At 35.6% G+C, this 16,993-nt stretch overlaps 1 protein-coding gene across 1 annotated transcript; it reads left to right on the forward strand.

Annotated features, from left to right (window-relative positions):
* Nucleotides 1–13,587: 13,587 nt before the first annotated feature.
* LOC149226395 (uncharacterized) lies at nucleotides 13,588–16,621 on the forward strand. Its single transcript, XM_089375281.1, has 2 exons — nucleotides 13,588–13,856; nucleotides 15,669–16,621. Exons 1-2 carry the CDS (start codon nucleotides 13,604–13,606, stop codon nucleotides 16,463–16,465), a joined length of 1,050 nt encoding a protein of 349 aa, XP_089231407.1. The 5' UTR covers nucleotides 13,588–13,603; the 3' UTR covers nucleotides 16,466–16,621.
* Nucleotides 16,622–16,993: the final 372 nt, after the last annotated feature.

Here is a 16,993-nt window from a genome sequence, read left to right on the forward strand (position 1 = left end):
TTTGTTCTGTAAGGAAGGCAAAGAAAGACAACAGGTTAATGGATTTTCTGTGTAAAATAAGAAAAGATAACTAAGAAAGCGAGAGATTAATGAAGCTCTTATGTAGGCTAACAATTAAACAATAGAATCTCGGCCTTGTAGATTTCTCTGCTCGAGTGGGTTATGCTTGAAGGTTATATCAATCTTTCTAAGTTCCAACAGTGGTAACTATATTAGCTGAGCATAGCTAAGGTGAGTGAGTGCTATTACAATGTATCATGTTTTGATCTCTAACGCTGATAAGTTGGAAAGTACAACTATAGTCTATTCAAATGGCTTGCATCCGTTCTAAAAAATGATGGGGCTTCAAAGAACAATAATTCGCGTACCTTTAAAATTGTATTGGCCAGTAAAAGGAACTATAGTCTATTCAAATGGCTTTCATCCGTTCTAAAAAATCATGGGGCTTCAAAGAACAATAATTCGCGTACCTTTAAAAATGTATTGGCCAGTAAAAGGACCTACATAGGGTATATAAACCAAAATGAAATCACACTAAACAATAAAGAAACCATTGAAGGAATACAATGCTCAAGCTTGTGCCATACCAAAACTGTGCACTACTATATGGCCCTTAAATGTTGTTTCAATCATCACAGCCTATTCGCTTACAACTTAACTGATAGGAGTCTCAGTTATCCCGGGCACTCTCTGAATTAGGTTGCAGAGGTTGTATCCATCTGTACCTAGTTTTATTTTCTGGGTATTTTAGACTTCTCTTCTACATGAAATGGGTATAAAATTTAAAATTAGTTCATCCTCATGTTGCAGCCATTGTTTTTTAAGATGGACAGGGAAAAGAGTGCCAAACCTTTCCTTCCAAACTCCGTTCCAAACTCCGTCAAGATAGGAGTCAAAACTTAAGCTAAAATGTGTGCATGGATGTCCTAATCAACAAAATTTTCGATGGATGAATTTTTTTTTATGATACCCTTGTTTTGATTCCAGAAATGTATTAGATCATATTATGTGTAAAATGTAAATGCATTGTTATAATGACAAGAGTGAAGTCACATGAACTTAAATAAATGACCTTGTTTGTAAAGTAAATGTTCTAGTGTGGATTCTGAGCACAGAGTTCAAGGCCAAGGTCCAACTAGTGAATGGCTAGGCATGTCGATACTTTAATTATATTTCTATGGATTATGGTGTAGAACTATGAAGGAAACTCAAGTTGTGTAAATATTAATTCTCGAATATAATTTATAATTGTCAAAGATGAAGAGAGCATGAGAGGGGAAATGATTCCGCCAAAAGGGAAGATGAATGGATGCCTAAGGGAAAGTAAATCTCTATTTCTAACTTGCAGCCTAAGATCTCATCTCTTTTTCCATTATATGATTTAAATAAACCCATCCAGCTCCATTCACTTATAAATCCAATCATTGAATGCATATAGAGGTTGGTGGGGAAGTCTCTTCTCATAGGAGCATAGGTTGGGTTTAATCATTGTTTGAAAATGTAAGAGTCCTTTGTCCCTTCAGAAGAAAAGGCAACCATCATTCCCTCAATTCTCTCATTGTCATCCATGCTAACTAACATTCCCATTTTCGTGTTTCACAATTCTCATCTCATGCTGCCTTCTTCCTGGTTAACCATGAACTGACTAGGAAATTGACTAAATTAGCATTGTGGAAGGGGAATTTTGTAGAACTGTAGTTGTACGTAGAGGATGGGCAAGTTAGGAAGCCTTCACCCACTATGTAATTGCTGCTTGTTTTATGTTTTAGAGCCAACTGTTATTGGGAGGCTTCTACCACAAGGCATTAAGTAGATTGGACTCTTTTCTATCTACATTTTAAAATTTATATATATGTTTTTGGAGAAAATTGATATTGTCTTTAAAAATCACATATAATTATTGTTAAGAAAAATCTCTCATATCCACAAACCATATAAAAAATGTACAACATTGTATTATATATTAACATAATATTACTAAAAAACCTATACTATTTATTTTTGGATAAAGAAGAACATCTCACATTTTATAAATACAAAGTAGTTATTGTTAATTTTTTTGAGAAAACTATTTGATCATAACCAGACTTAACTTTATATAAAAATCTGAACTCTCAAACTACATACTTAGCTTTATATAAAAATCTGAGCTCTCAAGCTATAGACAGTGGCAATTGTAACATATTTTAGCATTTTTTATGTACAGTGGCAATTGTAACATATTTTAGCATTTTTATGTATTTCAAGGTTTTACTAATACTATAGACAGTGGAAATGGTAACCTATTTTAGCATTTGTATGTATTTCAAGGTTTTACTAATACTAGGAAGTTTTTAGAAATTCTTATAAAATGTTGGAAATATTTGTTTAGCCATTTTTCGTAAAATGGGACTTTTGGACCAGGAAACCTATTTTAGCATTTGTATGTATTTCAAGGTTTTACTAATACTAGGAAGTTCTTAAAAATTCTTATAAAATTTGGAAATATTTGTTTAGCCATCTTTTGTAAAATGGGACTTTTGGACCAGGAGTATGATGTTTTCTATCTAAAACTTTCAAGAACAATGTACTTATGCTATTTAGCTCTGCTACAACATCTTTTTTAATTAACATAAAAAATTTCTCCATTTCGATCTCGATGAAAAATAAACCAAAAATAAAATGTAATTGCTTGAGTGAAAACGAACATGGTTTGCAAGGAATTATTTTTATAAACATAAAGGAAAGAATTCATTCTTTTTATAAACGTAAATGTAAGAATTAGTAGACGCAGTTTATAGATTATTAAGGAACATTGGTTTATGTGGGGAACTTGTTATTAGTTCAATGATTGAGCCTATTTATATAAGTTCAATGGTTGAGCTTATTTATATAAGAAGAATGATTCTAAATATGTAAGTCGATAATAAATTCCTCTACATATTAGTAGTACAATGAATTCTACTACTAACCAAATCATTAATTTTTTTACATTTATTAATTTTTTTACATTAATCGGACAAGAAATTTAGTTTTACCTCTACTACATCTTTCTTTCAAACTCTATACAATAATTAATTTATATGGGTAAGAAGACTCTGTATTTAGAATTAGAAGGGTAGGAATATAGAAGCTATTCATCAGTGATGCTTCAGTAAAGGTTGATGAGCAACTAGAAAGAAGTCTAACCATTGTGAAGAAAATAGGCACACAGTGGAAGGTTAAAGCAATATAATGGTATTTTAGCAATTGTAAGGTACTAAAATTTATGTGGCACGGAATGCACAAATGCCAAGTAAAAAGTATATATTGTTTATTGAAAGCGGCATTTGTGTGTATGCTTCTGGCTAAAAGGATTCCACCACTGAATATTAATTGGTAAACTCTTTCTTTGAAATCAATAGTTTTTGTGTATTTTATAGAGTCTAGACAGGACCTTGATCCATTATCTTGATATGTGAACCTCTTTTAGAGTGCAAAACTTGAAAAAAAGTATGCACGTGAAGGGATTTAATCCTCTTCAAAATGGATCTATATTGGTTCTATATATGCATATAGCATGTGTAACTTCTCATTTTTAAAACTATATTTTTGAATGCATAAATGGATACAATGCCTTGAAAGTTTACTTGGACACTGGGATTATGTAAGCTACACCACATAAATTTGCAATTCCAGCAAATCTTCATTAGACAAAATTTAAATTTAAATTTAAAACTCGAATTAATGACTCCAAGAAAATGGCTCTGAATTAATTTAATTCTTTTAAAAGGAGATAGCTAAAATTCTAAAACAAACCCCCTTCTTTATGTTGATTGTAGAATATGGAATCTGAAGGTCACTCGAGTAAAATACGCTCTTTATTTAATGTCATTATCAACACACTGAATTTAGTCATTTCCTTTGTCCAATTGATGTTTCTCCTCATTAACTTGCATGCTATAGCTTGAATATAAATATGTATATAAGATTTTGACATAGTGGTATGATTGGGAAAAATGATTTAGCCAGGAACGATGGTTTGAGCAATATCTGTCAGACAAGCATCGACACAAGTGTGAGACTATTGCAAGCCTGAACACATTTCCTCCCCTCCATTCTCCACCCCTTAGGTTGTTATCTTTCCTTTGTTGTAATATTTTTGCAATAACATCATAGGCATGTTCTATTCTTTCAGTGTATCTTTACACCTTCAAGAACAATTGCTTTAATAATTAACAAAGGTATATACACCTAACCTAAGATTTAAAAATGAAAAAGAAAATATAATAATAAAATTAAATTAATTAATTAATATAGTAAAATTATTTAATGAATTAATATATTGTAGTTAATTTATATATACTATTATTATACCCAAGAGACATTTCTCTTAAATTAAATCATGTCTCGGAAAAAAGATATTTTTCATTTCCGATTGTTGAGCTCTAGAGTGCTGCCATGAAACCCTAGCTGCGCCTCGGTGCCTCTGCGCCCTTGCTGCTCTACGGCTCGTGGCTTTGGGCCCTCTTCCCTCCTTTTGTGCGTTATTTTTTGAGTTCCTGCGGATTCAGAGCGCTCATCTGCTATTGGGAGGGACTAGTAAGTCGGGCTCACCCTCATGGAGGTCCCGAGCTCGCCCCAAGCAGGCCCGCCTTCATCTGCCGAAGACTTCTCTCGACTCTTGGCCAGCTTGACGTAGAAGAAAAAGAGTGAAGTAGCCAAGTTTTTCAAGAGGCTAGAAGACATTCTTGAAATCTCCCTACCGCTCGAGACCTCGATTCAAGTCGCCCTCTCCTTGGCTAAGCGGGCTCTCATTGGCGAGTTCACTGATCTATGGCCCTCTCCTAAGACCACTAAGACATGGGTTAACAAGAACTGGGCTCCTTTGATCAAGAGCAGCGTCGCCTCTTACTTCTTGGGATGAGGGTTCTTCCTCTTCGAATTCACCTCAAAGGATGACAAGGACCTGATCTTTCAGAATGGCCCCTATTTCATGGCCCCCCAGGGCCTGTACTTCAACAGATGGACGCCGAATTTTGACCCTGCAATAGATGTTCCCACGGCTGTCCCTATATGGGTTAGACTCCCTAATCTCCCAGTTCATTGCTGGAACCGGGACTCGCTGAAACACATCAGAAATGCCCTTGGGAAATTCATGGATAGGGAAAACATCAAAGATCAATACGACTATGCCCGTATCTGCGTAGAGGTAGACCTAGAGGTGGGTCTCCCGGAAGCCATCAAAATTAAACTAGGAAACTAGACTCATTTGCAAAAGCTGGACTACGAGAAGTTGCCTTTCAAATGCCGAAAATGTCATGTCTATGGTCACTTTGCCAAAGGATGCCCAACCAATGTGGAACTAGATAAGGGTAAAGAACAAGGTTGGAACCAGGTCAAGTGCGCCAGGAAAATCCAAAAGCAGGTTGGTCCAAACGGAAGAGGTCCTCAGGCCCCTCCTCAGCAAGCCCCTCCCAGAATGGATCAAGAAAATAAATTCGCTCCTCTAAGCTCGCAAATAGAGGAAACTCAGGAACCAAAAAATCAAAAATCAACCCCACCCTCTAAAGGTACCCCATCTTCTCCCAAGGGGGCAAGCCTTGCTGAGAGCTCCAAAGGAAACACTGTCAAAGTAGAGGAAGAAGAGCATGAATCCGATTTCTCGGAGGAAGAAGGGGAAATAGGAGAATCCCAAGCTTCAATAAGGAGATCCACAAGAGGTCGCAAATCAGATCACGAAAAAAGAGAGCAGGAAAATTTCAAGGAAAAGCTCCAAGGCAGCTAGCCAACCCTTGAGAAGCTACTAGCATCAAAAGCAAAGATGACGAGAAACCAGCCCCAAGGCTCCAAGGGAGCCAACCAGAAATACAAATGATGAAGATAGTCTCCTGGAACTGTAGAGGTATGGGGAGCAGAATCAAAGAAGAAGCCATCAGAAGTTTAATAAGAATAGAAGCTCCTGACATACTTCTCATCCAGGAGACCAAACTGGAAGACTCTGTCTTCCTTCAAGCAAGTAAGAAACTCTGGAACAAATGTGAGGCGAAAGCAATCTCAGCCCGAGGGGCTTCCGGTGGGTTGGGCACTCTTTGGAACACTAGCAAATTCTCACTGATTTCTGAGACCCTCAATACTCACTGGCTGCTTTTAAAATTGCAGCACTTAGATTCAAAAGAGATCATCAGTCTCTTCAACGTGTACATCCCTGTGAACGCTGTGGAAAAAAAGGCCTACTAGGACTCCATTAGAACCCAAGCAGATCTCGTTAATCTTGAGAATACCATCATAGTAGGAGATCTTAATCTCACTCTCTTATCAACAGACAAGAGAGGAGGTAGCATTGTTCAAGATTCGGCAAGGGAATGGGCAAAGGACCTTATGCAAGACTGGGACCTGCTAGACATCAAGCCAATCTCTGGTAAGTACACTTGGACTAATAAAAGAATTGGCCCTAGCCACATTGCTGCCAAATTGGATAGATTCTTACTTCAAAGCTCTTTTCTTCTACTTGGATTAGAGGCTAGAGTTCATATTCTCCCATGCAGCACTTCTAATCATAAACCAATCACGTTGGAACTGGTGTTTCAGCTTGACCTAGGTCCAATTCCCTTCAGATTTAGCCCACTCTGGGCTAAGGAATCAGACTTCATGCAATTAGTTAAGGGCATCTGGATGCAGCCGGTCAAAGGCTCCCCCTTTTTGTCTAGGAGGAGAAGCTCAAAAGAGTGAAAAGGGCTTTAAAAATCTGGGTCAAAACTCTGCCCAATCCAGCAAATGAAAGAAAAAATCTCCAATGCATTCTGGGAAATCATCATCTCTAAGCTGAAACAGCTAACATAACTAAAGAGATTCTAGAAAAAGAAGCCCAGTTCCAGTAAAACTATCACAAGGATTGTCTAGCAGAAGAAGAGTACTAGAGACTTAAGTCATGCAACCTTTGGCTTAAAGCAGGGGACAAGAACTCTTCCTTCTTCCATAAACAAGCTTAGGCAAGGAAATGTACCAATTCCATTTCCGAAATCAAAGATGGCACTACTATTCACAAAGGCAATGCAAGCATCTAAAAATCTGCCTCCCTTCACTTTAAAAGCCTGTATAGTGAAGGTATAAATCTGGACCAAATCTTTGATATGATTGACGTGGTTCCCTCCTTGATTACTGTTCAAATGAATCACCTTCTTGAAGCTATAGTCACCAAGAATGAAGTCAAGGACACCGTCTTCACCATGGACCCAGACAAAGCCCTTGGGCCGGATGGATTTACAGCCAAATTCCTCTAATCTTACTGGCCGATTGTGGAAAAAGATCTATAAAAAATGGTTATTAAGTCCCAAGCTTGCCAGAAAATCGGAGGCAACACAAACTCTGCTTTTCTTTCTCTCATCCCCAAAGAGAAAGGAGCCAACACCTTCAACAGGTTTCGACCGATTTCGCTATGTAATATTGGTTACAAACTGATTACTAAAGTCATTGCTAATAGACTTAAGCTCATCCTCCCCAAAGTCATTCCGGAAAGCCAAGGAGGTTTCATTCAAGGGAGACAGATAGTGGACAATTTCATTCTGGTCCAAGAGGCAATCCATTCAAGTCTGAATCGCAATGAAAAAGGTATGGTGGTCAAGCTTGATTTAGCAAATGCTTTTGATAGAGTCAAGCATAGTTTTCTACTGAAAGTCTTACACAAATTTGGATTTGGGGAGAAAGTTATTAATTGGATTTGGGCTTGCATCTCGGAGCCTTGGATTGCTCCTTTAGTAAACGACAGAGCTGCTGACTTTTTCAAAACCACGAGAGGGCTTGGGCAAGGGTGCCCTCTCTCACCCCTTCTATTCATTCTTCAAGCCTCTATCCTCAGCTTCTATATAGAAAAAAAAATGATGGACTAGGAAATTATTGGGCTTTGTATTGCAAGTTTTAAACACATTAATCATGCCCTCTTTGCGAATGACACCTTGTTATTGGGAGCTACCTCTATGCTTATAGCCTCCAGATTTAAAGGAGTCCTGGACGAGTTTTGTATGATTTCGGGAAGCAGCATTAATAATGGAAAATGCCATTTCTATTGCTGGAACACCACTTCTAGCCTGCTCAACTCCATTTCCAGAACCTTTGGTTTCGCAGCCTCCTCAAACTGGACTTCCTTCAAGTAGCTAGGCCTTCCTGTATTTCTTAAAAGAGCCTTCAGCAGAGATTGGCACACCCAATTGGAGAAATTCAAGAACAAGTTGCTTGCCAGGGGCTTTTCTTGTCTCAACATTGCTGGTAAGTCTGTCCTTATTAAGTCAGTCCTTAAGAATCTTCCCTTATTTCAGTTTTCAGTTCTTCTAGCTTCCTCTGGCATTCTTAGAAAAATGGAGGAGATCATTTGAATTTTTTTTTGGAAGGGGGGCAAGAAAAATGAGAAAAAGATTCCATTAGTCAGCTGGGAATCCATCTCCAGACCACTCTTGGAAGGAGGCTTGAACTTCAAAAATCTTGGATATCAAAATATTGATATGGGAGCTAAGCTCATCTGGAGAATTATTGCTCCTAATCCTAGCTGGGCACAACTGGCTCTTTGGAAAAAATACTTTAATGGCAAGCGCTCCTGCTGTCTAGACCATCCTCTACCTCTCCTGAATACGCCCTTCCAAAAGCTTTGTTCCAAAGCTTGTCCGCTTATAAATACTTATGCCTACTGGGTCCCCGGCAATGGAAAAAGGATCAACCTTTGGACAGACAGAAATATGAACAATGAGGCGCTCAGAGATTGTCACTCTCTTCAAGCGTTGCGCAGTTTGGATGAACGATGCTGGTTTGCACTCCCTGTGGGATATCTTAGTCTGGCAGGATTCACACTGGGTTGGCTGGAAACTTGAAATGCCCCCAGATTTGTCTATGGAACGCGAGGAACTGCTCTCCAAGATTCACGGATTGGCTCCAATGTGGATGCGAAGCAAGGATTCAAGAGGTTAGGGTGTGCAGGCTGGTGGTTATTCCATTGCTCAGGGATACGCCAAGCTGTGTGAGCGCCCCCATGTGGCCACGAACCCAGAGCCATGGAAAGGGATATGGCATTATCCCTCACTGCCAAAAATCGATTTCTTCAATTGGCTGTTATGCCATTCCAAAATCTTGACAGACGATAATCTTCAGAAGCGTGGCTTCCACGGCCCTTCAAGGTGCAGACTTTGCAAGGTAAATCAGGAAAGTGTTTCTCATTTGATGCTTGAATGTTCCTTTACATTGCAGATCTGGACCGAGCTGCTGGAAACTTTGAGTTCCAGCTTCGCGTTGCCTTCCTCCACTGCTGATTTTTTTGTCAAATGGCTGCAAAGGTACCCTGGTCCTCCTCCAAAAAACAAAATTATTAGATCTGCTTGGTTTATTCTCCCTAAAATTACCTGATGGCAGATTTGGCTTGAGTGAAACAAAAGGATTTTCAGAAACTGCGAAAAGGATGTCAAGCTAGTGGTAGTTAAAATTAAATGCTAGTTAAAAGAGTGCTTGAGAGACCACAAAGATGATTTTAATCTCACCTAACAAGATAAAAATTGGGGATCTTCTCTCGATCTTCAATTCCAAAAATTGGCAAAGAATATCTCACTCCCAAAATTTTGGCAAATAAGGGCTACAACAAAAGAGTTCCAGGGATAGATTGCAGACCAACAAAGGCACTCTCTATTTTTTGATGGGGCTGCAAAGGGAAATCCTGGAAGCGCTGGTGCTGGAGGAGTTATATTGAATCCAGCTGGTTTTAGGATCCACAATTTCGTCTGGGGTTTGGGCATTGCTTCCAGCATTCAAACTGAGGCTTTGGCTCTTTTTCAAGGACTCAAGATTTTGAAAGTGCTGAACATCAGGGAGGGTAATGTTATTGGAGACTCTCAGGTTATTAACACTATGGTGACTCATTCTAAGCCAATGGACCTAAGGCTAGCAAGGCTAATTCACATAATTTCAGACCTTGGAGACTCTTTCCGGAACTTGAATTTCTAGCATGTGTTGAGAGTCAATAATAAGGAGGCGGACACTGAAGCTAATAAAGCAACCCTTCTTTCAATTGGTGCCCTGCTCAAAGGCGGACAGGAAATATGGAAACCAATTCCTTAATTTAGAAAATTGTCATGTTTTATTGTCTTCTATTAAATCAGTTTGTTTGTATCCAAAATCTTGGGAAAATCTCTGAAATTGACTGCATAGTAGCAGCAAAAAAGAGATGTGAGCTAAACATATTTGTCATGGTCTTGCAAGTTCGTTCGACATTTCTAGACTTAGACTCACCTTTTGTAATCCGCTCTTTAGCATTAAGGTCAAGTTTCTAATATATCTACCACCCGTTTCTGTAAAAAAAATAAATAAATAAATAAATTATATATATTATTATTATTAATGTATTAATTAATGACTTAGTAGGTTAGTATTAATTATAATATATTGAAATAAAAAATAATATTTATAGTAGAGTTAATAATATGCCATGAATTATATTACTAATGAAATGTACAAATTATTAATGCATTAATAATACAATACCATGATACATCATTAAATATATTAATGTGATCTTATATAACTTATCTTATATTATTAAATTAATTTCAATAAGTTAATAAATTAATATATTAAATTCATGCTTTATGTTAATAAAATTGATAAATATAATGAAAACCAAAAGACTAAAGAATTATATTAATATGAATAGAATACTAAAATTCTCAAGAGAGTGATAATGTTAATAAAAATTTTAATATTGATATAATATTGAAAAGGGTGTTAATAATAATTTTATTAATTTAATATTGAAGGGGAACAAATTTTAGAGCTTAGAGATTATAGAGTCAACTTTTACTAACTTCGATACCACCATGCTGATTGATGTTGTTAGGATGTTTTAGTATCTCTAAAGCTTCTTTATATCTATGTTTAAAGTAGTGATCTTCTTTAGCAATGATAGTAGTGTCTTCTAGGCATATGTGATGCTTAGTATGAAGGGAATGTTCAACAAGGGCAGAGGTGCAAGATTGTTGATTTCTAATGTCAGCACAATGTTCTTTTGTTATTGTTTTGAATGATCTCCTAGTTTCACCAATGTTGATTTTGTAAACCCTTTTTAGTTGATGTTGATCAATGTTGTCTTTAACAAATTTCATTTTATGCCTTATTGTTTTCAAAGATTTGAATACAGAACTAATATTTTTTTTTCTAACTTTTTTAGTTCTTCTGTCACTCACACCATGTATGTGAAGATGGGATTTTATTAATTAAAAATGAACATTGTGGATGAAACTCCGAAAATATATTCTTCAAATTAAGAACTTTGTTACATGTTTTTTTAAATGTATATATGTTTAAGTGATATATTAATTATTTTTATCAATACTAAAAATAATAATATTTTAAAATAAATTTATAATTTAATTAATTTTTATAATTATTTTAATAATTAAAAAAAATGTCTTATAAAAGTGTGATATGAAAATGAGTTATAATTGTTTTGGCATATGATATTGACAAGCCATGGTATTGGCTCACGATATTGTAACAAATCTTATTTGTAATATGGAATTTAGTACAATGGTCTCCCAAATTCCATTTCTCTTTACAAGTTGGTTCTTACCTTAGTAGTTATACATGAAACACAAATACACTTTTAACCATGGAAAAAAGAGAATAGATAATACACTAGAACGATGAAAGAAATATGAGAAACAAACTAGACAAAGAGAATGAAAAAAGATCATCTTTATTAGCTACTAATAGAAAAACAATATGTAAGTCTGGAAGACACTTGGAAAGAACCAAGATGAGCACTAGTGCTTTCTAGTTCTCAACATGGAGTTTCTTTTCTCCAATCCTTTGCAACGACCTCTCCTCCTCAAAGAAACATGTAGAAAAACTTTCGATTTTTGGCAGCATAGTATACGTTCACTTCTTGTTTTTGGCTCTTCTTCGTCTAGTATTTATAGGTTTTGAATCAGCTCATGCTTCCTTGGTTTATTAATGAGATAGAGACTTGGAAGGAAACATGAGAAGTCCTTTTGGGGCTCCATAGCTTTTTACTTGAGGTGGGTGAGGCTCAAAAACGGCCAGCCAATCTTGTACTGTTAGAGAATTCCGACTCATTTAATGTCTATGTGGTTCACATATTACTTAGTTTGGAGCTTTGTTGGATCCATGCAAATATTAAGAAAAAGTGGCGTGGGTATGGACAAAACTACTTTGGTGTACTAGTGTGATTTGATTTTTTAAATGGACTTGTAAAGAAGTTGTTAATTTTTTAGTTTTATGATGTTTTAGTAGAAATTAGTATATTTGTAAATATTGTTTGTCATGTTTATTTGATTTCATTTTTATAATAATGTGTATTATTTTTTCATAATAATAAAATTTAAAAGTAAAACAATTCCATAGTAAAATAAAATAAGAGTGAATCTCCATAATTAAAAATCTTGTTATATATTTTATCTTTTTAAAACATATACATCTTGTATCTCATATATTAATTGCTTTTATAATTATTAATATTAACAATAAATCAAAATAAAATTATAATTTAATTAATTTTTATGATTTTTTTTTTAAATTATTAAAATTATAAAATCAATATTTTAATAATTATTATATATTGATGTCTATAAAGATTTACCAGCTATTTATTTTATATATCTACATTACTCATATTCATTCATAATTATCAATATAATATAAAAATATGTGAATAAACCTACATCATTAAAAAAAAAATGCAATTCAAACACAAATCCCTATGAAATTGAAAATCTCTCAATTACCAAATTCCGATACAGTGGGATAACAAATATCTTAATTTGTTTGATAAAACAAATATCTGAATCACCAAATTCCAATACAGTGGGATAACAGATATCTTTGAATTGAGAGTCTGGTTGCATTAAACAATGCTGAGATTATCCATTGAAAACGCATTGACAAAGTATACCGCACACAGTAAATGGTCTTCTTACATTAAATAGTAACGAGTTTATCTTTGCAAGAAACATTCAATTTCTCAATGAGAATCTGCTGCGTCACCATATTACAGGATGCAACAAAACTTTTAATAAGGGGAAAGAATTTTCGGCTTTTATGGTGCCAAACACATGCAGTTGTATCGATAAACAACACAGGACACAGAGAACAAGAACAGTTCCATGTGGGCAGGACCTGAAGTTCACGACAAGCAAGGGAGGAAATGTAAGTGGGAATTCTTGATTTTATTCTCAATGAAAAAAATGTATGGCTGATTTTTGTCAACCAGGGAACATATTTGCTGTCAAAGAGGCAAAAAATTATTGAAAAACCATCTACAATGGCGTTGAATTCACAGAAGCTCCACTGTCAACTACCCCAACTGCCTTTCAAAAATACTACGAACGTGCCTCGCTGTAACAGTTTATAATGCTCACCATGACCGGCGCCAGGGTTTCTGCGAATCCCACGAGGCTGCGCCGTTAGGTTTACGCAGACGTTGCTTGCTTCGTGGTACAAAAGCCGCGCAGTGAGCAAATGGGTACTACTTTGTATTATATTTAAGCATATCGTCCATTCTGTACATTGCACATTAGAGTCCAGGGGGGTACTGGCAGCATCAGTTGTGAAGATGGCTAGTCAAGGGAATGTAATGATGTATTCTTGTGCGTTAATGGTCATCGGTTTGGCAAGTATGGCGGTGCTTTGCCAGGGGCAGTACAACAGTGATCAAGTGCAGAATTACAGAATGTTGCCCACCTCGCCTGTGACTGGACAGGAAAGAGCGCAGTGCTATGGCAAATACACTCAGTGCTATGGGTTGATCCTCCGATGCCCTTCTGAGTGTCCCGTGCGCAAACCCATAAAAGCCAGGAAGGTTAAAGGATGCATGATCGATTGCACAAAATGCGAGACTACTTGCAAAAGTAAGTCTCTCTGTAAATGAATCAATGGCAGGTTTTGTTTCAGATGTTTGGATAATATCATATTTTATTTATATGTATATCACTTAAGAAGAGGTATTTGGTTATATTTTAACAGTTTTATCAAAAGCTTATCGACATTTTATTTAGATAGGTCGTTTTTTTATCTGTGCATATTTCTAAAATATTTAGAAATTTGATGAAAACAAAGAGGAATAGGGTTATTAAACCTTGTTCATAAATATTTAAAAAATCTATAATTAAATTAAATTCAGCTCTGTGCAATTCGTGTGAAAACATATCTGGAATGCTTTATTAAACTAGAGAATACAACCATTTCCCTATTTTTTTGTGAAAGCGTATATAGAAATACAAGCAATACTTGATTAAATTAGAGAATCCAAGCATTTCACTACTTTTTATTATATTAGGTAAGATATGTATCATTTATTAAATTGCTTTAATGGGTAAGGTAGTTTATTTGAGTAGCTTTTATTTTCGATGAAAATCACATGATATTTCATTTGTGGACGCATTTTGAACCAATTAGTGTGGTTCATCGTTAGGACAAGTTGAAAAATCAGATCTAGGTTTCCATGTTAAATAGTCAGAGCAGAACTATATTTGACCGCTATATTGAATAGGTAGGCTAGACGAGCGAACAGCTATATTTGACTAGGAAACGGCTAGTTAAACTGAACCAAGGGATAAGGAAGCAAAACTATATTTAATTAAAAAATAAAATTAAATATAAAACTAAATTAAATCAATAATAAGTTAGTTATACTATTATTAAATTAGAATGTTATTTACTATTAACCAACTAATCTATTTTGATATGGGAAATTGTTAAAAATAATAACTATTATATTGAATTATTATATATGTTTTAAATATTTTTTTTTTAATTTAATTTAAATAATTTAATGAATATTACACTTAATTTATTTATGATATTTATAAAATAACTGTATTTATAATAATAGTAATTAATTTTTTTAAATGACTAATTTAAAAAAAAAAAAAATAATAATAATTTAAAAACTTAAACCATTAAAAATATTTTAATTTAAAAACTTAAACCATTAAAATAGCTGGAAACTAACTAAAGATTTCATGCCATGAACAACCTTACCAAAATTAAATTCTAGAATATTAAATATACAAAGTTGTCTTACTCTTAGATTTATTAAATACAGAAAAAGATTAAAATAGATTGAGGTAATTCTTTCCTAAGAATTTGTACCTCCCTCTTGTTGTTGAATCTATTTTTCTGAACTTCAGAAGTTTCCATACTTCCTCATTTATAATTATTTCGTTTCATGCTGATTATCAGCTTTCATATCTTTATCTCAACTGCCATGTTTATTTTAATGGTAGATTGTGGAAGTATTTTGAAATTTGATTGATAGGAGTGAGGTTTGTTTGAAGATTAAAGTGGTATTTAAATTGGTAAAGTTTTTAAAAAATAAGTTATTATTTATAAGGATATTTTTATTTGAATTATAAATTTTAAGAATATTTCAGAAAAGCATTCTATTAAGTATTTTTACTGTACATTTCAAGAATATCACAAACAAAATCTGATAGAAAGAAGCTAATTTAAAGTTTAAACCATTAACCTGGACCATATCCATCCGATTCCAATATATTCTCTGAATTTGCAAACGATGTAAGTGCAGCAATTTACTAACCATAAAGAATTCATTCTTTATGAATTTAGGAACAGTGTGTTGATCAAGAGCCTTTCTAAATAGATTTAGAGTTGCAAATTTTACTGTACCTAAATGTTTGTATTGTGGGTGTATTGTGCAGTTCGGAAGCCTAACTGCAAGGGTTATGGATCAATCTGCTACGATCCCCGCTTCGTGGGTGGAGATGGAGTAATGTTCTACTTCCACGGAATGAAAGACCGAGACTTCGCTCTCGTATCAGATGACAAACTTCAGATCAATGCCCACTTCATCGGCAGTAGACCAGAGGGAAGGAAGCGAGACTACACTTGGGTTCAGGCACTCGGCATCATGTTCGGAGGCAAAGCCCACACTTTCACTGTGGGAGCCAACAAGGTCTCCAAATGGGACGACTCAGTCGATCAATTCACCTTCTCTTATGATGGGGAGGACTTCAAAGTGGCAGACATCTGGACTTCCCCCTGCGGCCAACTCATCCTCGAACGAACCGACGAGACCAACAGCGTGAACGTGATTCTTCGGGGATTGGCCCGAATTTCTCTCAACGTTGCGCCCATCGAAGAACGAGACAACAAAATGCACAACTACCAGCTCCCGCCCAACGACGCCTTCGCCCATCTGGAAATGCAATTCAAATTCTCCAATCTCTCCTCCACAGTGGAAGGCGTTTTGGGGCAGACTTACAGGCCAGATTTCATGAACCCTGTGAAGAGAGGAGTCCCCATGCCCGTCATGGGAGGAGAAGACAGGTACGCCACCTCCTCCCTCCTCTCCGCCGACTGCAAATCCTGCAACTACTCCAACAACAAAGATGCACTTTCTTCCTCTCCCGCCGAATTCATGGTGAATCCGGTTGGGACCTTCGATGCAGAGTGCACCAGCCGCAGCAGCAATGGCGGTATCGTGTGCCGCAGGTAATTTGGACGTATCAATTCATGAAGATGCAGGGCACAGATCCATAAATAAAGTGTCACAGGAAATATGATGTTGTTAGTCTGCTTAATTATAAGTTCCATAAGGCTTGAGAACTTATAATATCCTTTCATAATTCCCTCTGTCATCCCCTAAATAATGATGGGCAGCGAATCCTAGTGAGATCGAATCGGGTGAGATTTGATCAATACAGGAATGTACTTGAGGAAATTTTTTCCCTAACTTTTTTTTTGTTTGATTGAAATATTGATGCATTGTACCATGGTTTTGCTCATGTTTGTCTCTGGATAGAATTGTGTAACCAAGCACTGTAATGGTATATCAGTTTCTCTGCGTTTCATGAATTTAAATGCACAAGCAAAAGAAATTTAAAAGCAAACTCCATTCATTTTTTTGCATTCACGGAAAGCTTCATAAAAGCAGAAACTGTTGCTGAAGCATTTACATCATTTTCACCTTCACATCACATAAGGATTTCAAGATATTTTAAAAATTGAATCTAAATATTTTAGA

This window comes from Pinus tabuliformis, chromosome J (genome assembly GCF_031772625.1).
Source record: "Pinus tabuliformis cultivar Carrire ecotype Pingquan chromosome J, CPIR1, whole genome shotgun sequence".
In the NCBI taxonomy this organism is placed as follows: domain Eukaryota; kingdom Viridiplantae; phylum Streptophyta; class Pinopsida; order Pinales; family Pinaceae; genus Pinus; species Pinus tabuliformis.